At 38.1% G+C, this 26,712-nt stretch overlaps 2 protein-coding genes across 2 annotated transcripts; both read left to right on the plus strand.

Annotated features, from left to right (window-relative positions):
- Nucleotides 1-16,547: 16,547 nt before the first annotated feature.
- LOC109165716 lies at nucleotides 16,548-19,025 on the plus strand. The gene is made up of 2 exons (XM_019314608.1): nucleotides 16,548-17,384; nucleotides 17,457-19,025. Exons 1-2 carry the CDS (start codon nucleotides 16,548-16,550, stop codon nucleotides 19,023-19,025), a joined length of 2,406 nt encoding a protein of 801 aa, XP_019170153.1.
- Nucleotides 19,026-21,864: 2,839 nt separating this feature from the next.
- Nucleotides 21,865-22,515, plus strand: LOC109165723 (sporamin B-like). Its single transcript, XM_019314622.1, has one exon. The coding sequence runs from the start codon at nucleotides 21,865-21,867 to the stop codon at nucleotides 22,513-22,515; it is 651 nt and encodes a 216-aa protein (XP_019170167.1).
- Nucleotides 22,516-26,712: the final 4,197 nt, after the last annotated feature.

The raw sequence follows: 26,712 nt of genomic DNA on the forward strand, positions 1-26,712 counted from the left end.
TTGATATTAGTTGTGTGCTTTTTGTGCTAAGTGTAATGAATTTGTGCCTGAATATGCTTTATATGAATCTGTGCCTAAATCTGCTTTACCTGGATGTGACTAGTTTATTTGCTAATCTATCTGTTTTGTTTGACATTTTTGTTTTAGAAAGTTCTTGAATTGTTATTTTGCTGAGTTGTGTGCAAGTTGATGTGCTTTGTTCTGAGTTTCTTGTTTCTATTTAGCTTGTGCAGGTTCATATAGCAATTTCTTTCAAACAAAGCAAAATGATTCTTGCTCTGAGTTATGATGTTTCTTTTTTACGAACAGACAATGTACTAATTGAGGGGGAGCATACTTATTTGGATTATCCTATTATTCGGATTATCTCACCTGGATTATCATATTATTTGGATCATCATACTTATTTGGATTATCCTATTATTCGGATTATCTCACCCGGATTATCATATTATTTGGATCATCATACTTATTTGGATTATCCTATTATTCGGATTATCTCATCTGGATGATCATATTATTTGGATAATCATATTATTGGGATTATTTCCTTGGATTATCTTGTTGATGAGATTGATTATTTTACCATCTTCGTGGTGAAATCTATTGTGACATGGGTTGAATATGGAGATTATTGATATGGATGATAAGTGATGCATGGATGAGATATGGATATTACTCGTGATATTAGATGATGAATTGGAACCTGCCCCTGCCTTAGATAAATCGGGCACTCCGTCAGCTCATAGTCCTACCCACTGATGATCACCTTTGGCCCTTATTTGACAAAAGGGGGGAGTATCATGTTGAGGGAGAGTATATCTTTTTTGTTTGATAGATCATGTGTTTTAATATTCATTGTAAGCAAATATACTTAGTGGCTATTTTTGTTAATAAAGATTATCTATTTTTCTTTAAAAGCCTACTAGTATATTTTGTCAACTAATTGCCAAAAGGGGAGATTGTAAGTGTAAAATGTTACACATTCAAAACCCACTTAAGTTGGCTTAAATTAGTTGTCAAAATGGTCCAGTGTCTGTGTCAGGTTGAGTATGGATCAGTGCCTACTCCAGTCCAGTGTTAGCACCAGGATGCAGTCCAGGATCAGCTCCAGGAAGTAATCCAGAAGAAGTGAAACTCATTCAAACATTTATTTTGGTCAAGACCCTACTTCCATGGCTTTTTAAATCAGGAGATGCAGCTTAATTTGAGGAATTGAAGGCTGCATTTTTTCAGACCAAAGAGGTTTCATATCATCACTATAAAATGCTACTTTGTTAAGCATTAAAGTTGAAGATTCAAGGATTAAAATTATACATATCATTCCTCAAATCATCCACTGGTTTTTCTATCAATATATTCGTGTGTTGAAGGTTCCTCAACTGGTTCAAGTTGTGATGAAGATAGCCTGCACGTCAAGTCCTTGGTGATGCTGGAGTAGTCGCTGGATCGGAGTAGTGCTCTGCGCTGGAGTAGTGTAGTTTATGCTTTAGTGTGTAATGTACTCTCCCTTGTACTCCTAGTTGATCATCTAGTGGATTAAGCTGACGTGAGTGGCCCCGCAGACGTAGGAGTGAGGCTCCAAACTGCGTGAACATTTCCTGGTGCACGGTTTCATTTATTGCTTTTATATGTAATTTTTTTATTCTGGCTGGAGTAGATCCTGGAACTAGTCTAACTTAATAATTGAATTAAAATTTAGTAGGAATTTTTAGGTTATATCTTGCATTCAAGATCCACTAGCATTTTTCAATATCCTTATGCACAAATGTGCTGCCGCCACAATCCTTTCCTTTGTTCATAACATAATTCCTAGATTGTTGGGTGTGGGGTCTTCGAAGTTAATTATGCAAAATAAGTGACGTTAGTTGCAGGTTTTACAACTTACAACAGATCCAACCTAGATTGTTGAGTATGTTTGTGTAAACCCTATGATCTTAATTTAAATAAACAAGCATAATTATTTATTATCTATGGTTGAACAAATAGCTTGGTAATCGTGAGGTCCTAAATTGACAACAAATTACCTTCCAATAGTTTATTTAGTCCACACGGGTTCACTGGTTCAATAAGTAATATTTAAGAAAAAAGATCAAGATTTGAATTTCGGTAGCGGTAGGTACTGATATTTAACCTTGTCTGTTGAGCCATTGAGTCAGTGTGATTTAATCCTTTAAAATACTCTATCGACCCGGGATTGGGGATTCAGCCTATTAAGAAAAGAAATAAATTGTTGCATTATTCTATGTATATGCCAATGATAACATTATTCTAGAGTTAATTTCAATTTGGGTCGAGTCTCTTAATTGTTGTATTTTTCTACTTTAATTTTCAAGTTTCTTTTTCTCTATAATTAAAAATGTGTCATTAATAATTCAAGTAAAAAAATATACATAATGCTAAAAATAATAAAATGACACATTTTGTCATAGTACGTGTGTGGGGGGGACCAAGACACTCATTGTCATCAAAACACATAAAATCATGACTTTTATAAACATTTAATTAAATGCATTCAAATTAATTAATTATCATAAACTGTTTGAAGTCGATTTTGACAACATTGTACGCGCATGTAAGAATAAGCACGCAACGAATCCTTGCTTGTGCAGTGTAAATCTTAATTAGAATTCTTCTTTTATATTTTAGTTTGCTTTTAGTTTGGGCCAAATCAAAGTGGACTCGAATTCTCCGGGAGATAAATTTCATATATTAAAAACCCAAAACAGATAATAGTGAATAAGTAATTGATTCATAAAGTTGAAAACATTGAGTTTTAGAAGGCTTTGCAGGAGTCATTGTACCACGTTATTGAAAATAAATTTGAGGTTAAAATATTATAAATACATTTTAACTTTTTTTTTTGAGTGACGAGGGGAACACCCATGTTTTGTGACCTTAGCCATCAAAACGACTACAAAGAAGTAAACCTAGCTAGTTGATCATCAGCTCATATCAAGAAAGACAATAAGTTAATTCTCTCTCTAACCATCCAAAGTACTTAATAAGGAAGGAGAAGTATAAATACATCCAATAGAATTTTTCTTGAGAAAATATATTGTATCTTTAGTGTTTGACCAAAAGTATTCTCAATTAAATACTAAGACCCCATTTTCTCTCTAGAATTCTAGAGTTTTGCTTCCACTCCTAGGGTTAGCTAGGGTTTCGCATATTCATTCTTTCTTCCGGCGATCTGTTCTGGTTTCTTACGCTGGAGGTGTTGTTTCGCGTGCGTTGGTGTTCGCGTACGCTAGACGTTATCAGTGTTCAAGACGTCGAGCATGGCGAACGAGGGAGCTGCGGACCATGTTACGGCGTTGGCAGAAAGGTGGGCAGATATCGCCATCGATGATGAGGACGATTGCTTTGCACCAGTCGACGAGGAGGAGGAGGCAGGTTCGGAACCACCGGTGCAGACGTGGAGTATGGTGGGCAGATTTTTAACGTCAAATTTGATCAAGTTAGAGTATATAGGACAAGTCTTGGCTTCGGTTTGGCAGCCGGTGATGGGGGTGACGGTGACGGAGATACAGAAGGGCTTGTTTTTATTCGTTTTCTTTCATAAAACGGATGTTGATTATGTCTTGGATGGAGGGCCATGGGCGTTTGAGAACAATACCTTGGTGTGCCGCCTGGTTGATGATGGGATGTTGCCAGTAAATGTAGTCCTGAACACGGTTGACATGTGGGTGCAACTGCACGATGTTCCTATGGGTTATACGTCGCAGCCGATACTTGAGCAGATGGGCAACTTCATTGGAACCTTTGTTAAGCATGATGAGAGGTTTGTGGGGGCACCTTGGTTGGCCTTTTACCGTATCCGTGTGTCATCCCAGTGGATAAGCCGCTACGGAGGCGTATGAAGCTTTTGAAACGTGATAAGACCACATGTTGGGTTAACTTCAGGTATGAGAGATTGCACACTTTTTGCTTTTTCTGTGGATTTATGGGGCACTCGTATAAATTCTGTGTCAAAGCTCGGGTTTCTATGATTCCGGTTCAACAGTATCTATACGGCCCGGAGATGAGGGTGGGGGGTAGTCGGGGTCCGAAGGAGGTGGGGGGGAATTGGTTGGTTCCCGTGGGTGGCAGGCCGAGGACTGTAGATGGAGCCGTGGCTGTGGGGGAAGGTTTGGGTGGTGTGAGGAGGGAGGAGGAAGGGCAGGTGGTGGCGGGTTAGTCGAACCGGCTATGGAGGCGGTGGCAAAAAGGAGAAGGGAGGAGGGGTATGAGGGTGATAGGCGGACTAGTGGGGAGGATACGACTATGGCCGATGTATCAAAAAACATGTTTATGGCGGGTGCTGCTGCGCAGACCCGCCCGTCATTATGAGTACGTTATGCTGGAACTGCCGTGGCTTGGGCAATTGGTGAGCTGTCGTAGGCTTCCAAATTAAAACCTTACAAACGTAGTAGCGGGAGTAAGGATCGATCCCACGAGGAGTAACTAGTTTAACTTTTGTGCTCAAATTAAAGGTAGGGGGGTTTGGAATATATCAAGAGTAAAGATAAAATAAAAGAGAATTTAAATAAACAAGAAATTTAATTGAACGAATAAAGCAATGAAAATAATATATCGAAAACACTTATAATAGGAGACCTTGGTTAGTAAAGATCCACCACCGGAATTCAACACTGATCATTGATTAATAAAGTAATTAATATGCAATTGAATATTTGTCGTGAAATTATTTCATTTCTGTTTTCCCTTAGTTGTAGGTAAATAAAGCACAAGCGGTTTAATTACCCCTAACTACTAAATAATCTAAGACAAGCGCTATAGATTTAATTTAGTAGCAGCAATAGGAACTTGGAAAACCGACAAACTAAATAACACAAGCACAAGCGGTTGCATTTAATTTAGGAAAATATTCTACCCGAGACCAATTATCACTAAGCCGTCAATAATTAACCTCAGTTGCTACTGAATATTAGAATAATTTGTAGCACAACATTATCTAATATAGCAAATAATTATATCAAATAAATAACTAGTAGGCCTCCCTAGCAATTAAATGATACAACTATTCAAATAATTTAGAAGAATATTTAATACTCAAAATGCATAAAAACATATATATAATAAAGTTAAATAAATAACCTTACAGCGTTTTGAACTCTGGGGCTTCAATTCACTAAACCAACTAGAAATTAGCCACAAATGGACATTGATAACAACTTCAACGAATACTATAGAAGAGGGAAGAATGAACATTTTACAATAAAACACTTACACTATTTATACACTTTCTAAATTAAACCTAATGAACTTTCACCACACATTTCCTATTGTTCAGCTTCACGTCCGAATGCCAGCTGCTTTGCTCCGCAAGAATCGGTCATTTTAATTAGTGAATTGAGCTTTTCCATTTGCTTTGCATCGATTTGGACCAAAAAAAAAACTTAATGTTATATATATATATATATATATATATATATATATATATATATATATATATATATACTTGTTAGACTGCACAGTACGTAATATATAAATATATTATAGTATGTATTCTATTATATACTATATATTATGTATTATATATTATATATATATAAAGAACTAATTATAAGATAATATTAAATAATTAATGCAAAATTATTATAAAGATGTACCTAAAATATGAGTGTAAAATATACCTATCAAATTCCCCCACACTAAAACGTTTGCTTGTCCCCAAGCAAAAATATTATTTGCGAAGTAAATTGAATCGAAATTCCCAAAACTCATAACATATCATGAACAACAATCTGAAGCACCCTGCAATTAATAAGGTAGCACCCCTATCTGAAAATTGAGAGAACTAAATAAGTAAGCCCTCGCAGGAATATCACTCATCACTCAAGTGTTTGATGGATATAAATTTGACTCAAGTTCATTCCTATAAAATTGCTCTACCATAGGCTTGCATATCTTCTCAATCACCACTACAAGAGTCATGCATGACACAAATCATAAGGACTTTTCACAGGTTGTAATGGGGCTAGGGTTAAGGTAGAGAATTTTTTAGGAAGGTAACTTAAGCAAAAGCTTCAAACTAGAGGAGCAAATAAATACAAATAATCCAACACCCTCAATTTCCAATCAAAAACATATCCCATTGAGGTACAGAATGCTTCCTCAGTATTACCAGAATTTTCCCTTACTTCATTTATTTAGAAGTAACTTCAACTCAAAATCAATTGTTGATTCTTTTTCATTTTCTCATAAATTTTCAGCAATATTTTTCTTTTTCAAACGTATATTCTCCATTTTTCCATTTCATTTTTTTTCAATTTTCCATACTTTTTTTTTTTTAAATGATGAACTGCCTTCATTTTCTCTTAGAAGACCAACGACAAATTGGCAATAAAGGTGCAACCCGCCTCACTCTCAAAACAAATTAATAAGAGTAGGTGATCTCCCCCACACTTATCCTTCACAAACTCACGTAGATTACAAGAATAATCCATAATTTGCTCCACTAGTTATTCAGCTGGGTGAAGGCATTATTTTTAGATATAAAAGGCTTGTAATGTGGTTCGAGATAAAGAAAAGAATGGTCGTAAAGCTCAAAGTGGGTTAACGAAGGAAAATAAATCATGGGACAAACCGGTTATTTGGCTAGTGAGGCTCAAAATCAAATAATGGCCTTAATCACACTTGAATCATGCATGGTCTAATTAGCTTTAAAAGAGAATCAAGGCAAGTTCTAGAGAAACAAAATTATGGAAGAAATCACACAATAGAAAGAAAATAAGACCGAAGTGTCAGTCAATGGCTCAAAATCTCACAGGTTTATTGCTTACTTAATCTAGCCACTACACATCGAACAGGAAATGCTAACAAATTAATCACAACTTGCCAAACTATTTATTCAATCATGTTATGAATTCCAAGAAAGGAAAAATAAAATATTTTTTTTTTTCAAAATAATACTTATTTTGCATAAAACACTAGTAAAATATTTGTGAAAATTTTGACATATGCAAACAAATAATAAAACTAAATTCCCTCCCCCCACACTTATTATCAACAGTGTCCTCAATGTTGAATAAAAAAGCACAGAAAAAGGGTTATTGAATGAGAATATGGAATAAAAGAAAAAAAATGGAACAAACACACCTTAGGTTGCCTCCCAAGCAGCGCCTTTGTTTATCGTCGTTGGCTCGACTTATGATATTTCTTTAAATTTCCATCGTCTTTTTGAGTACCTTCGATGATTATGAGTATTCAAAGAAACGATCCCTTCATGCAGATTAGTACTCAAAGATGATTTATTATTATTTTCTTCTTTGCTTTCATTAGACGCAATTTCATCAAATTTAGCAAACATCGAAGAATCAACAAAAATTGCAAAATTGTCATCACTAGGAGATTTCATGGTATCATAAATATTAAAAGTCACAAGTTTAACATTAGACTCCATAGTAAGCATACCACTATGAATATCAATTTTTGTTTTTGCAGTTTTTAAGAATGGCCTTCCTAACAAAATAAGATTATTATTTTCCATATCAAGCACATAAAAATCAGCAGGAAAAACCAAGTTATCAACTTCAACAATCAAATCCTCAATCACACCCCTAGGATATGTAGTAGATCCATCAGCCAATTGAATTATTATACTAGATTTATTTAGGGGTCCAAGATTTAAAGAAGCATAAACAGAATATGGCATGACATTAATAGAAGCTCCTAAATCTAACATAGCATTTTCAAATTTCACCCCACTTATCATGCATGGAATAGTAAACATACCTGGGTCTTTGCACTTTTCAGGAAGATTGCTTTGACTAGTCGTAGAGACATTTTCTTGCACTTTCACTTCCTCAATTCTTTCATTATTTCGTTTCTTTTTCATAGTGCGTACCTCGTTTAGAAAATTAGCATAGCGAGGTACTTTTTCCATAGAATCTAAAAGTGGTTTATTGGCATCACATTCACGAAATGTCTCATACTGATCATTATTTGAGTTTCCTCTTATTGGTTCTAAAAGAGCTTGAGGAAATGGGGGTACTGGTTCATAATCAGAAAAAGAAGAAAGCTTACCTTGGGACTTCTCTTTACTGTTGGCAATGATTCCTGCACTTATTTCCTTATTTAAATCAACATTCTTTTCCAGCGACATACTTTCAACACTAATTGCACTTACATTCTCTTTAGGATTAACAACCGTTTGAGAGGGTAATTTGCCAGAACTCTGTGTTGGAAAATTAAAGATGAAGCAGCCATATGTTTAATGTTGTGGCTAGCATTGTAGAGTGGACGGCGCCTCATGCGCTCATCATATGGATAGCGCGTATTGCGCTAGTTTGTGGACGGTATACGTCCTTCCACTTTTGTGGAAGGGATGGGGGGGCTGCTTGCTATAAATAGCAGCTCCCAACATCGTTTCAAAAGACACCTTGAATTCGAGTCATTTATTCGATTCTCCTTCTCCCTCGCATCGTCTGAGCAATAGTGAGGTTCGCCTACGCGATTGCTAGTGCAAGCTATCCGTAGTAGGTCTGTGTAGCCGGTCGAAAGCATGCCAGGGTTCTAACTGCACCGTTACCGGGCAAATAACGCTTTTAAGGTAGTGTTATTATAACACGGCACAGATTTTCTTTCTACCATACATCCATAGTGTCCGTGCGTCTTAAAAGGCTTCCAGATCGCGCGTTGGCGTTGCAATTTTCCCCAACAGTTAAAAGCGTTATTTTGCAACAGTCAACCTTTAGCATTATGACACCTTCTGTCATACCGGATCTATCAAAGATCACCGCGCTTGATGGGAGAAATTACAACAGATGGGCTCAAAGAATGCTTATTCTTTTTGAACAATTAAAGTTGGTTTACGTGCTATTTTCAGTTGCACCTGAACCTACTTCAATAGTGTTCTCTCCGTTTGGTGCTACAAAATGTAATCATGAACCTGATTACACTCCGGGTAAAGAATCGAGAGAAAGCAGTCTTGAAATAGATTACATTCCGGGTCAAGAACCGGGTGTAACTCTGACTCAATTCAGAAATGACAATGCGGCAGCCAGAGGATACCTACTGTCACAAATGAATGACGAATTGTTCGACATCTGTGTCAAACAAGATTCGGCAAAAGTCATTTGGGAATCACTGTCAGAAAAGTACGGTGCCATTGGAAATGAAAATCAAAGTGTCAGAACCGTCTACAACGAAAGGAGTAGAAAAATCAAGAAGTTTAAAGGAAGGTGTTTTGCGTGCAGAAAGCAAGGACACCGAGCACACCAGTGCTACCATCACAAGGGCAAAACCAGCAAAAGTCAATCTGACAGAACAAGATGAGTATTGAGTCTCTTTAAATAAATAGTTATTTTGAGTAACTATTTTTGCTCTGGTTCTAAGGGTTCGCATGAAGTATGGTTATCTTAGTACTGAATTCTAGTTGAGTAGTCTAGATTTTGATTACTTAGTAGTACTTATTTCTTTAGTGTTTTGAATACTAATGACATTGATTGAAATAATTCGTGCATAGATATTGCTCAAATCTTTTACCAAAATTATTTGTATAAGAATAAGAGCATATATCATAGGCTTCAATTGTAATTTAGTGAGAACATAGAAAAGTCATCATTCTTGAACACTCTGTCTAGGAAGATGGTTTTTAAGTAAACTTCGGTTTCACCACTCGACCTGGGAGTTTTTAAGAAGTAGGGTGTTGATCATGCAGGCTAGTTAGAGCGCCACTTGATCTTTACCTGAAATGAGGTTGACTTTCATATGTTGCTAATACAATCAAAGCCTTGCAATAGAAGTTGTTGAAGTACTGCAATAGTAATATTGATTTGCATCCTATGAATGCTTTATATGAGTTTTAAATTCCTTAAGGGAAGGAAAAATTGTGCTAGTGGCAATTCTGAAGTCTCATTGTTGAGAGACATTCCGAATAAATATGAACTCAAACATATTCCTAGTTAAAGGGTAATTGTGATCAATTGAGATAACCAAGTTTGTTGAAATATATTCAACTGTTGAGCATGTATCAGGCAAAGTGCGAAGCTTCTATAATGCTACACAAAGCAAATCGGCAAAACTCAGTCTACAAAGGAGCTAAAGTTGGGCACCAAATATCAGTCTGGGTAAGAGATCAAATACGTTTGACAAAATTATTTGTAAGTGTTGCATTGTGGGGGTAATAAACTCCTTATATTTTCATCAAAGTTTCTCTGTGGTATTGAGAATAATGATGAAAGAGAATGTTTCATGTTAAACATGAAAATCTCAAGGGATTATTTACGAGTAAACGAAGTACTCGTCAAAATGCATGTAAGTTTGGCCAAAAGAATCAACTTACTTGAGGGCTAATTATGAGGATTAGTCGTTGACTCATTGGAAGGACTTGAAGTCCAAGTGGTAATGAATTCGTGGTGAATCCCACTTCTGTGGTCAAACGAAGCCATGAAAAGAGTTACAAAATAGTACACTAGTTGGTCATTCCGACAGTGTGTGTACTTGTGAGGTTGAGCTACAGCTCTTAATGAATTCATAACTCTTTGAGAAAGGGTGGTTTTATTGAGACAAACCTAATGAATTCACCGCATGTGAGGTTGAGCTACAGCTCTTAATGAATTCATAACTCTTTGAGAAAGGGTGGTTTTGTTGAGACAAACCTAATGAATTCACCGCATAATGACATGAGTACAAAGTGCTCTTGGTGTCTTATACTCAATTGGGATGGTCTATGTTGAGATAGACCTAAAAGAGATCCCTAACTTGAGTAGAAAAGGGCTAACTGCCTCTTATGAAAGATAATGGGATTATCCCAAGAAGCTGAGTGGCTAAGAAACATGGAGATAACCGTGTAATTGTGGGAGTGTCCAACACCTTCACCACATTGTGATTCACAAACTGTCATTTGTGTTGTGCAAAACAATGTCTACTATGGGAAATGTAGACACATAAGAGTCAGACATGAGTCTGTACGGCAGCTAATAATATATGGGGTAATCACAATGGTTTTTGTGAGATCTGAAAGGAAAATTGCAGATCATTTCACAAAGGGCCTAAACAGAAAGGCCGTCCTTGACGCATCAAGGGAAATGGGTATGGGACCCATAAATACTCTGTAGCCGATCATGGTGGTCTGCGATGAGGTAGACTTGACAGAGTTGAAGGTCTATCCTAGAATAGACCTAACAGGGGATATCTCAGGGTCGTGAGTATGACCTCATGAGATTCAAGGCGACCAAAGCAAATTAAGTGCGTTGAGTTCAAACTTTGTCTATTCGATGAGTTCAAGATCAAATTCACTCCCGTCTAGAGAAGTACTTAATGTCACTATATGACAGTTCAAGTTTTATACACTGGCATGAAAATTTGTTTTGATCGTCATCAGGCAATGACAGCATCAGCCTAAATCCCTTCAATGGTGGGGGATTGTTGGGAGCATTTAAAAGTCTGTTTTGTGATAGACTTTGACAAGATAGAAGTCCATATTTGAGACAGACGTAACATTCTTTAATACTAAGGGTGTTCATAAGAAGTCAAAGAGTTTGACTTTTGTAGAACCTGCTTTTTGAGTTGATGTGTGTGTGCATTCGAGTTCAAAATTTATCTAACCGGTGAGCTCAAGATTAACATCACTCCCGGGAAGAAAATTACTCAGTGTCACTACGTGTTGGTTCAAGTTCTCAAACACTGACATTAAGATCAACTCATTTGTATTGCTCAGACCTTACTCTTTTTCCTTTCCTCTTTAAATTTGTGGGGGATTGTTGGAAAATTAAAGATGAAGCAGCCATATGTTTAATGTTGTGGCTAGCATTGTAGAGTGGACGGCGCCTCATGCGCTCATCATATAGATAGCGCGTATTGTGCTAGTTTGTGGACGGTATACGTCCTTCCACTTTTGTGGAAGGGATGGGGGGGCTGCTTACTATAAATAGCAGCTCCCAACATCGTTTCAAAAGACACCTTGAATTCGAGTCATTTATTCGATTCTCCTTCTCCCTCGCGTCGTCTGAGCAATAGTGAGGTTCGCCTACGCGATTACTAGTGCAAGCTATCCGTAGTAGGTCTGTGTAGCCGGTCGAAAGCGTGCCAGGGTTCTAACTGCACCGTTACCGGGCAAATAACGCTTTTAAGGTAGTGTTATTATAACACGGCACAGATTTTCTTTCTACCATACATCCGTAGTGTCCGTGCGTCTTAAAAGGCTTCCAGATCGCGCGTTGGCGTTGCAATTTTCCCCAACACTCTGTGCTTCCAACCGATTAACCATAGTTGCTAGTTGGCCCATTTGTCTTTCCAAGATTTGAATACTAGCATTTGTTTCTTGAATACTAGCCTTTGTTTCTTGACGGAATATTTGTGTTTCTTGTTGAAACTGCAAAGTGTTAGTAGCAAGAGATTTAACAATATCTTCTAGATTCATACTTGAGCTAGAGCTTTGGGTTGGTTGTTGTCTTGAAGGAAATGGTTGTCTGTACTGCTGAAAATTGGAACGATTCTGAACAAACTGGTTCCCTTGTGAGTTCCCATAGCTAAGGTTTGGGTGATCCCTCCATCCAGGATTATATGTATTGGAGAACGGATCATACTTACCTTGAGGTTGTCCAGGAAAACCTCCAGCCATGTTAACTTGTTCAATAGGTTCTTCTTGAAGAGTTGGGCAGGCATCAGTTTGGTGTCCAACTACCGAGCAAATTCCACATGCTTTTACAGTTTGCATATTGCCTACTGCTAATTGACGGACAAGAGTAGTTAAACCAGAAATTTGTTGTTCAAGAGCAGAAATATTTACCTCATTCACTTGCTTAGACGGTTGGACTATTCTATTGCCAAACTGTTGAGAATTTGCAGCCATGTTCGCAATTAGAGTTCTTGCAGCGTCTGGTGTCTTGTCAACTAAAGCACCACCGCTTGCGGCATCAATCATGCTTCTATCCATTGGAAAAAGTCCTTCATAAAAGTATTGAATGAGTAATTGATCACTAATTTGATGGTGTGGGCAACTTGCACATAGTTTCTTGAAACGCTCCCAATATTCATACAGGGACTCTCCATTATTTTGCCTTATACCACAAATTTCCTTTCTAATGTTGGCCGCCCTTGAAGCTGGGAAATATTTTTCAAGGAATAGTGTCTTTAAGTTATTCCATGTGGTGATGCTTCTAGAAGGTAGATAGTGTAGCCAATCTTTCGCTGAATCTTTCAATGAAAAGGGAAATGCTCTCAACTTGATTTGTTCCTCAGTAAACCCCAGTGGGTTTCATACTTGAACACACCACATGGAATTCCTTTAAGTGCTTGTGAGGATCTTCGCCTGCAAGTCCATGAAAAGAAGGCAAAAGATGAATTAATCCAGATTTCAATTCGAATTGTACATTAGCATCCAGAGCGGGAAAGGTGATGCATAAAGGTTGCTGATCCAAATTTGGAGCTCCAAGCTCTTTTAAGGTCCGATTTTGAGCCATGGGTTCCCCTTCTGAATCAGAATTGTTGGAAGGATGAGGGTCGGTAGCCAGATCACTAAACTCCAATTTCCTCAAAGCTTGTTTCTTCCACCTGCGTACAGTTCTTTCAATTTCCGGATCGTACGGCAAGATTTTTTGATTAGCAGATCGAGTTATAGGCATAAACAAAAAAAAAAATATTGCAGCAATTATGTAAAGGTAACGAAAGAAAATGTTTTTTTTTTTAAATTTTTATGGTACAAATTAACGAGAAAAACAGATGAACAAATAAATAATTAAATAAACATAAAATAAACAAGAAAAGCTCCCCGGCAACGGCGCCAAAATTTGGTGAGCTGTCGTAGGCTTCCAAATTAAAACCATACAAACGTAGTAGCGGGAGTAAGGATCGATCCCATGAGGAGTAACTAGTTTAACTTTTGTGCTCAAATTAAAGGTAGGGGGTTTGGAATATATCGAGAGTAAAGATAAAATAAAAGAGAATTTAAATAAACAAGAAATTTAATTGAACGAATAAAGCAATGAAAATAATATATCGAAAACACTTATAATAGGAGACCTTGGTTAGTAAAGATCCACCACCGGAATTCAACACTGATCATTGATTAATAAAGTAATTAATATGCAATTGAATATTTGTCGTGAAATTATTTCATTTCTGTTTTCCCTTAGTTGTAGGTAAATAAAGCACAAGCGGTTTAATTACCCCTAACTACTAAATAATCTAAGACAAGCGCTATAGATTTAATTTAGTAGCAGCAATAGGAACTTGGAAAACCGACAAACTAAATAACACAAGCACAAGCGGTTGCATTTAATTTAGGAAAATATTCTACCCGAGACCAATTATCACTAAGCCGTCAATAATTAACCTCAGTTGCTACTGAATATTAGAATAATTTGTAGCACAACATTATCTAATATAGCAAATAATTATATCAAATAAATAACTAGTAGGCCTCCCTAGCAATTAAATGATACAACTATTCAAATAATTTAGAAGAATATTTAATACTCAAAATGCATAAAAACATATATATAATAAAGTTAAATAAATAACCTTACAGCGTTATGAACTCCGGGGCTTCAATTCACTAAACCAACTAGAAATTAGCCACAAATGGACATTGATAACAACTTCAACGAATACTATAGAAGAGGGAAGAATGAACATTTTACAATAAAACACTTACACTATTTATACACTTTCTAAATGAAACCTAATGAACTTTCACCACACATTTCCTATTGTTCAGCTTCACGTCCGAATGCCAGCTGCTTTGCTCCGCAAAAATCGGTCATTTCAATTAGTGAATTGAGCTTTTCCATTTGCTTTGCATCGATTTGGACCAAAAAAAAAAAACTTAATGTTATATATATATATATATATATATATATATATATATATATATATACTTGTTAGACTGCACAGTACGTAATATATAAATATATTATAGTATGTATTCTATTATATACTATATATTATGTATTATATATTATATATAAAAAGAACTAATTATAAGATAATATTAAATAATTAATGCAAAATTATTATAAAGATGTACCTAAAATATGAGTGTAAAATATACCTATCAGCAATCCACAGACAGATCGGGAAGTGGTGGACATGGTGTCCAGTAAGAAGCCAAACTTTGTATTTTTGATTGAGACAATGGTGAAGAGTGATCATGCAGAAAGGTTACGTGTCAAGTTGGGGATTGAGGGGGTGTTTTATGTGGATCCAGTCCGTAAGCGAGGAGGTTTGGCGTTATTGTGGAGGTATAATAACACTGCAAGATTGATTAGTTACTCCAAGAATCATGTGGATGTGGAGGTAACGGTAGAAAGTCACCCCCCGTGGCGAATGACGTGTTACTATGGGTTTCCCCAAAGATCTAGAAGGCGGGAGTCGTGGGACCTGCTGAAAAGGTTATCAACGCAATCCACGCTACCTTGGGTTGTGATTGGTGACTTTAATGATATCCTTTTCCAGTTTGAAAAGCGTGGAACTAATCCACACCCGGAGAGTTTGCTAAGAGGGTTTGGAGAGACTCTTGATTCATGTGGTTTGTTACAGCTGCCTATGGAGGGATACCCGTACACTTGGGAGAGGGGTGAGGGTACGGAAGACTGGGTTGAGGAAAGGTTTGATAGGGTGGTGGCAACTATGGAGTGGCGTGAGCTGTTAGTGGAGGCCAAGACTGTTAATACTCACGCGCAAATCTGATCACTCGACAATTTTCCTGAGTATTTCTAATCCGATAAGTTATGGAGGGGGCGGTAGGCGGGCCTTTCGCTTTGAGATGGCTTGGCTCCTTGATTCTGGTTGTCGTGGTGTTGTGGAGCAGGCATGGCTAGATGGCCAGGGGGAGGGTTTGCTAAATAATCTACAGTTGTGCAAAGATCGGTTACAGGCCTGGGGAGGAGACCGCTTTCATATGTTTTGAAAGCAGTTGAAACTACTGCATGGCAAGCTAATGAGTCTTAAAGGAGGCAGATGTCCAGCGGTTTTAGACGAGTACAATACAATCCGTGCTCAGTTGACTCGTCTAGAAGTGCAGGAGGATTTCTATTGGCGGCAGAGGGCAAAACAGCATTGGCTGCGAGGGGCGGATGCCAACACCAAGTTCTATCATAGGTATGCTTCATCTTGTAAGCGAAAAAATTTCCTCTCTAGATTAAAAGGGGTGGATGGAAACTGGGTTACTAAGGGTGCTATGAATGCTGTTGTTATTGATTATTTTGTTGATATTTTTAAGTCGTCTAATGCCCCATCCCATAGTAACTTTTCTGATACGATACCCTCTCGTGTCACTGAATTGCAAAATGAGTCTTTATTGAAACCTTTTGGGGTGGAGGAGGTAAAGGAGGCATTATTTGCCATGTTCCCGGATAAGGCGCCTGGACCGGATGGGATGAACCCGGGTTTCTATCAGCACTTCTGGAGGGGTTTCTATCAGCACTTCTGGAGTGTTGTGGAGCCTGAAGTGACAGTGTTTGCTTAATTGTCTTAATTCGGGTGTTTTCCCGGAGGGGTTAAATGATTCTAATGTTGTGCTAATCCCGAAGAAGAAAGTCCCCGAGTATCCTGCGGATTTGAGACCAATTGCGTTAAGTAATGTGGTCTATAAAATTATGGCCAAAATGATTGCGAATAGGATGAAGCCGTTTATGGATACTATTATTTCAGAATCTCAAAGTGCATTCATTCCGGACAGGTTGATAACTGATAATATCTTAATTGCTGCTGAGGTGGGTCATTTTCTGAATAGAAAGCAGTGTGGAAAGGCAGGTTGGGGAGCCCTAAAGCTGGATATGGTAAAAGCATATGACAAGATGGAATGGACTTTCTTGAAACAGATGATGAGAGCGCTAGGCTTTGCGGAGAGATGGGTAAATTTGATCATGTTGTGTGTTACTACTGTTTCATATAACATTCTTATAAATGGTGCAGTTGGAGGGGTTGTGGTACCTACACGAGGCCTCAGACAAGGAGATCCTCTGTCTCCTTATCTGTTTATTATTTGCGCAGAAGGGCTGTCTATGATGTTGCAGCAGGCACAGTCTTTGGGCGCTATCCACGGCTGTAGAGTAGCAAGAGGAGCTCCGGCTATTTCCCACTTATTTTTTGCAGATGATAGCCTTTTATTCTTTAAGATAAATGCCCAGGAGGGGAGTGCAATTAAGCGTTGTTTGGAGCACTATGAGAAGCTGTCTGGCCAGTCCATAAATTATCATAAGTCCAGTATTTGCTTTAGTAAAAATACGACAGAGGAGATAAGGGAGGAAGTGGGCGCGGTTTTGGGGGTTGCCCAGGCGGTTGATTTCGGAAAATATTTGGGGCTGCCGTCGTTTATTGGAAGGAATAAGAAACAGGTTTTTGCTTTCATTGAGGAAAAAATTCGGCAAAGGGTGGGATCATGGAATAAGAAGTTATTGTCACAAGCAGGCAAGGAGATTCTGTTGAAAACGGTAGCTTAGGCTATGCCTACCTTTTCAATGAGTGTCTTTTTGCTAACTGACTCCCTTTGTATGGCAATTCAGAGGACAATGAATAGGTACTATTGGAATAAGGGGGGCGCAGGTGGAGGAGGAATTCATTGGATGGCTTGGGATCGTCTCAGTAAGCCGAAAACTGCTGGGGGCCTAGGTTTTAAGGATCTAAAGGCTTTTAACCTAGCAATGTTGGGGAAGAAGGCATGGCGTTTCCTTACAAAACCAGAGTCTTTAGTTGCAAAAGTATATAAAGCAAGGTACTTTCCTAAGACTAATTTTATAGATGCCACTGTGGGAAATAGCCCTAGCTATTGTTGGAGAAATATTATGGCTGCCCATGGCCTAGTATGTGGAGGGATAAGGAGGAGGATTGGGAATGGAGAGACAATAATGATAGGGAAGGATCCTTGGCTTTTGGACTTGGATTATAAGATTCATACTGGTTTGCCACATAATATTTATGAGTCAGGGGTGTCAGGTTTGATTGACCAGGATACTCGTTCATGGGACCTGGATATCTTAAATGATATTTTTGACCCACATGATGTAAATCGTATTCGCAGGGTGCCTGTTTGCCCGGATTATGAGGATTCGTGGTATTGGTATAAGGAGCAAAATGGATCATATTCTATCAAAAGCGCGTACCGATCGGTTGTGGGAGAAATACAAAATAATACTGGCTTTGACAAATGGACAGCATTATGGAAATTGGATGTGCCACCAAGGTGGAAAACCTTCTTATGGAGAGCGTTAAGTGGTATCTTGCCAACCACAACAGCCTTGGCTAATAAGAGAGTTTATGTGAACCTAGCATGCCCTATGTGTCTAGACTTTAATGAGGATGTTATGCATTGTTTGTTAGAATGCCAATATGCTTGTCGTGTGTGGAATGAGTCCTGTCTTGCTATAACCCCTGTGTTTGGTGGATCGTTTGTTGAGTGGTTTCAGAATGCAATGACTGTGCTAACGATGGATATTCTTATTCAAGTTGTTGCAGTCTTCTATCATCTATGGAATGCACGAAACACGGCGGTATGGGAGGAGTGCATGTGGACACCGAGACGTTTGTGGTCTTGCGCCAAGGCTGCTCTTACGGCCTGGACCACTGCTCGGCCATGGACAGCAGCATCGGTACAGCAGCAACATCACGACGTCACACCAGGAGGTCCGCAATGTTACGTCGATGCGGCTTGGAATCCAGCGACACGAATTGCAGCGTATGGCGCGGTAATTGTGGACGGGCAGAAGGCCTTTGTGGCAGCAACAAGTGGCCAGCTGCCGTTTTGTGAGAATGCTATCACGGCAGAGGCGCTGGCTTGTAAGGAGGCGTTGTCTTGGTTAAAGGATCGGCATGAAACAGAGGTTACCCTATTCACAGATTTTTCGGTCTTACAATCCTATCTATCCAGAGTTGGCTCGCAACCTAGATCATATGTTGGAATTGTTGTCCATGAGTGTTGGGTGATTATGACACAGCTTCCAACATGTCAGTTACGTTTTATTCCTAGACATTTAAACATTATTGCTCATACTCTAGCTTCAAAGGTCTCTGACCAGGATATTACTATGTTTTGGGACGATGTCCCTCCTAATTTTATTATTTCACATTTCCAGTAATAAAATTTCACAACTTTTCTTTCAAAAAAAATATTGTATCTTTAGTCTCTCAATTATAGTCCATGTAGTAGTTATTTTTATCATAAATCATTTAGTGTTAGCAAATTTGGCGTCTTTAATAATCACTAAAAATGATCAGTTTAATTTCGATCTCACTTTAAACTAATTACTTCAAAACAATTACAATGAAAAAGGCTAAATTGATAGGCATGCCCTTAATAAATTGAATAAAATTCAATTACTAACCATATAGTTGTATATGTTGAGTCATTAATGTGCAATCCAACTATCAATTTAGGCTTTTAGTTGAGATGGAGCACATGCTTTAATTTGGTATCAAAGCCAGATCAAAGGTCATGAGTTCGAATCTCACTGCCACGCATAAGCGACTACGGTGTCATTAATGTGCAATCCAACTATTTTGTAAAAATTGTGCATCACTAAGGGCCCGTTTACTAACTGAAATTTTTTTCAATTTTCTGGAGAATTGGAGAATATTTAAAAAAAAAAAAAAAAAGAATTAGAGAATAGAAAACATAAAACATGTTTACTAACACAATTTTTCATTTTGAAAACTGAAAATATTTTACAGTTTTCTAAAAAAATGGAGAACTTTTAAAAACTATTTTTTAAATGGAAAATAGAATCATCTATGATCTATTTGGTTATATATATCACTATAACCGCATTCTCACTATTATCTACTTACATATTTATTCATTACTATGATTATATTCATTATCATATTCTTTTACCTATCACGGTCTTCTATTTTTTCTACTTGCATTTACTTTTTTTTTTAAATATAACATATTTTTTTTACGCTTAAAGTTAGACATTATTCACATTATCAAAATTAAAACTTGAACTCTACTCCAAGTTTGATCCGTAAATTTTTAATTATGTTATATCGTAAATCAAGTTTGGTCCGGATATCGGATATTAAAATTTCACATATATTGGACGTCAAAGTAAAAATTTTATGTGTGTGTGCATCATTCAAATGAATATATCTAAAAATATTTTAAACATTAGTTCAAAAAAATATTAATATTATCTAAACTAAATTTTACATAAAGTTTATTGGTTATTCGATTGGATATATTTTTAGTTATGTTATATACTATATTACTATCAAACATGCAAAATACATCCACCAAAACACATACCATTATCAAGTACGAGTATTTGATTTTGATTCCGATTCACATTTCCATGAATGAACCAAACACACCGTACCCAAGCATATAAATTGCATATATGCGTGAGATAGACACAACTGGAAATTATGAAATTTCCGACAACCTGAAAGTAATCTTAAATCAAGTCAAAAGCAAAAAGTGATCGGAAATAGCAACAAATCTTTTTTCGGATACTAAAAATGATCGGAACAAGACTTTCGATTTGATTTAAGTTCACTTTCATCACGTGGTCGAAAATTTCATAATTTCCAGTAGTGAAATGATATATATATATATATATATATATATATATATATATATATATATAATTCTCTGATCCTTTCGATCCCAAGTTAAGTTAACATGAAATTAAAGCAACAAGGTGGGAGTGTTATCATAGGCACTACTATCCCTCTATATATCTCCTTCCCGATTAATTATTATAATCCCATCCGCCTGATGATGAGTGTACATCTAATATATGTGATATGATTGATCTCATCTATCTCATATTAACTAAGGGTGTGTTTGATTCGCACATAAGAATCAGAATCGGAATGGGTATCAAATACTTGGTAATGGTAATGGTAATGGGTTTTGGTGAAAGTATTTAATATGTTTGATAGTAGGGTGGAACGAGAATGGTTACTAATAGTAGTGCTTGAGAATGAATAAGGGAATGAAACCCTTATTGTATTTGTGTATGGGTTTTTCTATTGATGGGGTATTCAAAACCCATAGTAGTGTTCTAAAAACCTATCAACCAAACAACAACAATCAGTTTCATACCCATTCCTATGGGCAAAACCCACCAACCAAACACACCCTAAGTATTTATAGTGGTTAAACAAACCAAAATTATATTGATTGATAAACTAACAATGGCCATATTTGGTAAAATAGTTAGCCTATAGGTCAATTTTGGCTTATTTGATCAATATTAGTTGTTTGATTTGGTTTAAAAAATCAATATAAGTGTTTGGTTAATTAGTTTTTTGTACTCCAAAATGCTAAAATTCAAAAAAGCTACTCAAAGCAACTTTTTCAATTAACTTTTTGAAAAGGAAATTATACCAAACAGCTAACAGCTAATTTACCAAACATCTTTCTACAATCCGCTAATGTTATCAGCTAGTTATACCCTCTAATTAACCAAATCAGCTAACAGCTAACAACTATCAATCGTTTACCAAACAGGGTCATATATGTTATGAAATAGGGCCAGCCTACGTGGTAAATAAAAGGTTAGTGATTGCCACCTACTCATTTGCAAAGGATTGAACATACACTTGTAAGAGTGCTGCAAACATGCACCATATATTGCATGCCCCCAATTAAGTTTAATTTGAACACTTGTACAGTGCTATATATGCTAGCTTCCAGCAAAGCCCCCAAGTTTGTTCTTTTGTTTTGATGAGACAAATCTGCATGCATGTAGGTTTTGTGAAAAAAAAAAAAAAAAAACTGATTATATTGCCACCTACTCATTTGCATGCAAATTAAAGAATACGTGTAAGAGTAGCGAGTACGCCACTACTATACATTTTACATACATGCAATGCAGGTGGCTAGCTGGTCCCCAATTAAGCTTAGCCTATAAATTGCATATATGGCTGTGATAGATCGATGAGAGCTAGAGATCAAACAAACATATTAAGATGAAAAGCAGCAGCGAGGTGGGAGTGCTATTATTGGCACTAACAGTACTATTGTCCCTCTATCACCCAACTCATTCCTTTACTTATAATCCCATCCGCCTTCCCACCGATGATGATGCCGGCACGGCGGTGCTGGACGCCGACGGCGACCCCTTGAAGCCCGGCACACTTTACAAAATAACCGCCCCGGGTTACGGAGATGTGATACTTGGTCATGCGTTTCCAGTTGGTTTGCAGGAGAGGGGGTCGCTGCCGGGATGCCCAACCGAGGTATTGCTCGTATCCAACCCAGAGGATAACGTCAGATCCGTTAAGTTTATTCCCGAGGACGCCACCGCCACCTCCATCTTGGAGTCCACTCGCCTGGCCGTCAGATTCGACTCTCCCGTGTGTGTAGATTTTTCAAATTGGCACATTTCTGCCGGCTATGATCCTTCTTTTGTCACGACGACTCAACCCAGTTTCTCCTACAACTTCATGATTCACAAAAGTGCTAAGGATAACCATTACCAACTTGCTTTCTGTCCCTCCGACTCCACCATGTGCTACACCGTTGGCACACTCTGCACCCAAACCGGGTGCCCCCTTGGGATTGCGCATTTGGCTATTAGTTATCTTCCCATAAGTGTTCAGTTTCTCAAAGGTAATTAAAAAATTAATAATGCTAACCCGGCTCGCCTGCTCTTTAAGCAGGCGGGCATTCGCTAGTCCCTACCTAGCTAGCTACGTTTAATAGTAATAATAATAATGTACTCCGATCCTCCCAAATGCTCTGTCGTTGGATCGAAGTGTAGGAATCCTTAGGGTTAAGGTTTAACCGTTTGGAAGAATAATAATAATGGACGTACTTATACGTACGTGCCGTGTATCTGTGTATGTAAGAATAAACATGCTGTGGGCCCGCCCCAAGTTGTTAGTCAGCATGCATCTAAAGTAGCCGTGCATGTGTTTGATCGAATTGAATAAACGTAACTGATTATGGTTCTGTTTGGTAATATAATTAGTTTATTGGGTAATTTTGACTTATTTAACCACTATTAATTGTTTGATTTTATTTAAAAATTAATATAAGTGTTTGGTTAATTAATTTTTTTATTTCAAAATGTTAAAATTCAAAAAGCTACTTAAAGTAACTTTTTCAATTAACTTTTTGAGATAAAAAAAAAATTATACCAAACAGTTATCAGTTAACAGCTAATTTACTAAATACATTTCTACAATCAGCTAATATTATCAACTAGTTATATATACCTTCTAATCTACGCGTATAGTAAGATCCAGTACGTTTAGGCCACCACAGCCCCCAGCAAGCTCCTTAGTTCTAAATTGTTTAGTTTTTTCATTCATGTACAGTTTATCATATAATATAAGGGTCTCACGAATCACAGAACCGACCCGTCTCACACAAGTTTTTGCCATAATATAATCTTATATATTATATTATAATATATACTCATTTAATTGCCACCGCTTGCATCTTGAACCTCAGTAGTAGGGATCGCAAGACATTTCGCAATAATTTTTTTTTTTATCACCAGATTGATCTTTTCTCCTTTTGCATTAACAGAGCCACTATAGGAGTACTGTAGCAGTAAGAAAATTGCAGTTTAGAGTATTTTCATACTTGTTTCTGTTAGGAACATATGTTTTAGGATTTTGATGATACCAATGTAACTTAGATTGTAGACCCCTAACTTTTTATCATTTCTTTTGCTACCTTCGTCTTAGACGAAAGGTGCCATAACTCACCATGTAATTCGTGTTAAGATAGTCAAACACACGAAATTGAGTTATGTTTCTCTAGTTAGGTCTACGTGAACGAAAGAAGATCGAAGGTTTGAAGCAAAAGCTACATCAGCAAGAAAGACCACCTCCCGGATCTTCAACAAATGGAGAGATGCTAATCTTTAGGACGAAAGGAAACGTCCGTGAAAAGACGTTAATCAGACTGCCAAGACAATCCATCTTCTCATAATTCAAGGAGAATGTTGTTTTTGTCTCAGCTGATGAATCATCCTAGGAACAAGACGTTCCAAGGACAAAGAGCACACAAATCGAGGTGCATTAAATGTCACGGTACCTCTTTTCAGAGCTAGAAGACAAAACTTGCAGAAGTTCTTGCCTCCAACGACTATATGGTACAACCGCATTTAATGAAGTAATAAATGCACCAAGCTCTCCAGTTTTTACCCACTGGTTCATAGGTTTGAAATACTCATCTTCTCCAACGGATGGATATTTCCTCTTCTATAAATACTCATCTTCTCCATTATAGAAAGTGCTGGTTTTTATTACAACTGACCATACACATCCAAAAGCTCCTTATACAAGTTCACTCTCTCAAGCTTTTGAAAACCAGTGTTTCAAGGTGTGAAGTTTACAAGAAGAACTATCAGATTTCACCTTCTCAACCTTGAAGAAGTCTTGCATCTTATATACGTTGATCATCCAACATCCAACCAGCCAGCCAAGACTTCAACTTGTTAGAGAAACACGCAAATCTTTTCTACCAACCCTCAACTCTGAAGAAGACGTTGATAGAGGAGGCGGAGTAAACTCTAGGAGTTGAAAAACCTACAAAAAGTTGCCCGGCTTAGTGATCAAAGAAGCTAGCTTGGTTTAGTTTGTACTAGGAGTGATAGTGCAAACCTTTCACGAGTTGTGAAAGAAGAGTGGAGTAGGCACAGTTGGCCAAACCACTATAAAAATCTCTTGTCCCTATCTCTTTACTTTCTGCCTGCTTTACTTTCGTGCATTGCATATCATTCTCTATCACAACCGAAAGTTCTCATAAAGCAACAAACAGTGCAAAGTAATATAAAACTCGTTTAACTATTCCGCTGCGTGATAACCCCGAAAGGAGTTATTTTTGAAAAATCGATTTGAGTCTATTCACCCCCCTCCTAGACTCTCCTTTCGACCCTACCGGGACCAACAGTTTCATTCGAGGGTTGAAACTCAACTTAGGGTTCTTTATCTAGTGAGATGTTTTGTGTGTGAGTGTTGATGGTTTATGCAGAACCTTGTCAATACTTGTCTAGTATGGAATTTTAGCAACCGAATGGGCAATGAGTTCACGGGTTATCACTTATCAGTTATTACACCCCTAGACTCGTCCCTCAACCGTCACTATTCCTTATACCACATCTCACGACGTTCAGATTCACTTACGAGAGTGGAGAATGTTGAAGGTCTAGACTACTCGTGCTTAATGAGGGAGATTGGTAGCGTCAGGAGAGTGGGACAATCCCCGTTTACCGAATTGGCCTAGCATTGAATCACGAGAGTGGCATGTTAGTCAACTAATTTGGAGTTTGGTTGTCTTGAAGCCAATGGTGAAGTTTCTTAGCCCTCAATCTTTTGACTCATGGCATCAGACTAATAAATACATACACATTCCAATCCCTATCTTTTTATTATCATTTTTATCTCTTTGTTTCCATTCCTATGCTTATCATATCTGATCTCCTTCATGTTGTTATTATTTGCTTAGCTTCCACAAATCGTTTAGTGCTTGTGTCTAGATCTTCTTTGGCTAAACCAACCCCAAATCCTTTATGACGATAAAAAAAATTGTTTTTATTTGTTTCGAATACCACTATACTTGTTCAGAACTGATGGTTTTAATGAAATCGAGGTCCACCATAAATCGAGTACACAACGCGAATTAAACGAGGCACCGAGCCCAGAACAATGTAACATTGGAGAGATATATGACGTAACTAGATTACTAAATAATGAAATAGACACAAGCTAATATCGATACTCGAAGTCGAACTCTGGCTCCACCAGTGAAGAGAGAAAGGCTTCTACCATCCAGCTATCTAGTCTCTTTCGTCCTTTTTCTCGCCCCCTCAACGAATCACGACCCCCCCCCCCCCCCCTTATATACTGTGAAGGCACCCCTCTGGACCAGCCACGTGTGGGGCATCGGTGTTCCTCGTTCTGCGTCACACACGTGCCACCCCCACCGCACGCCCCGGTCGCATCTTACGTGCCCACTTTCCTTCCCCTCCTTTCGCGCTGCCCACGCCGCTTCGTGCGCCCACGATGGTCCTTGGACGCGCGTTCCCGCTTCTCCCGTGCCCCCTGCATGTGACCAACGTCCCCTTGCCTCCATACACATACGTTAGCCGCCACCCTGCGTACGTCCCTGCATGCGGTAGCCGCCACTCTTCGTACATCCCATGCATGCCGTAGCCGCCACCCCACGTACGTCCCATGCATGTCGTAACTGCCACCCCACGTACGTCCCATGCATGCCGTAACCGCCACCCCACGTACGTCCCATGCATGCTGTAACCGCCACCCCGCACGTCCATGCACGTTGCAGCCGCCACCGCGCCTTGCATGCGGTTATCCTCCGTGCGCGCGGGCTACATGCAGCCATCCTCTGCGTGTGGACCGCATGCGACTATCCTCCATGCATGCAGGCTGGCTTGCGAGCCCATCCATCTACTCTTGGGTTCCCCCCTTGGGCCTATGGGCCAGGCCCAATCCGATATATTTCATCATAAGTCCCCCACTTCTATTAATTACTAATAAGTGATTAAAAGAAGTAAAACTTGTTCAAAATTGTCTTATGGTCTCTTTCGTCTTTTAACTTAATGATTCAGTTTATAATTCTTTACATGTTCAAAATGGCACTAAACGGTGCAGTATTAACAACAAGTCCTCAATGTTACTCTGCTCGAATTGAAGACTTCAAGAGTTGAAGACTTAAATATGTATGACCGAAGCTTACATGTAACACATAAGATTTTAATTTTTCACGATTCATTGTGCACAGTCAAAATTAGCTTCCAGCAGCAAAGCCCCCAAGTTTGTTTTATTGTTTTTAATGGTGTT

Source organism: Ipomoea nil, unplaced genomic scaffold (assembly GCF_001879475.1).
Source record: "Ipomoea nil cultivar Tokyo-kokei standard unplaced genomic scaffold, Asagao_1.1 scaffold0317, whole genome shotgun sequence".
NCBI lineage: Eukaryota > Viridiplantae > Streptophyta > Magnoliopsida > Solanales > Convolvulaceae > Ipomoea > Ipomoea nil.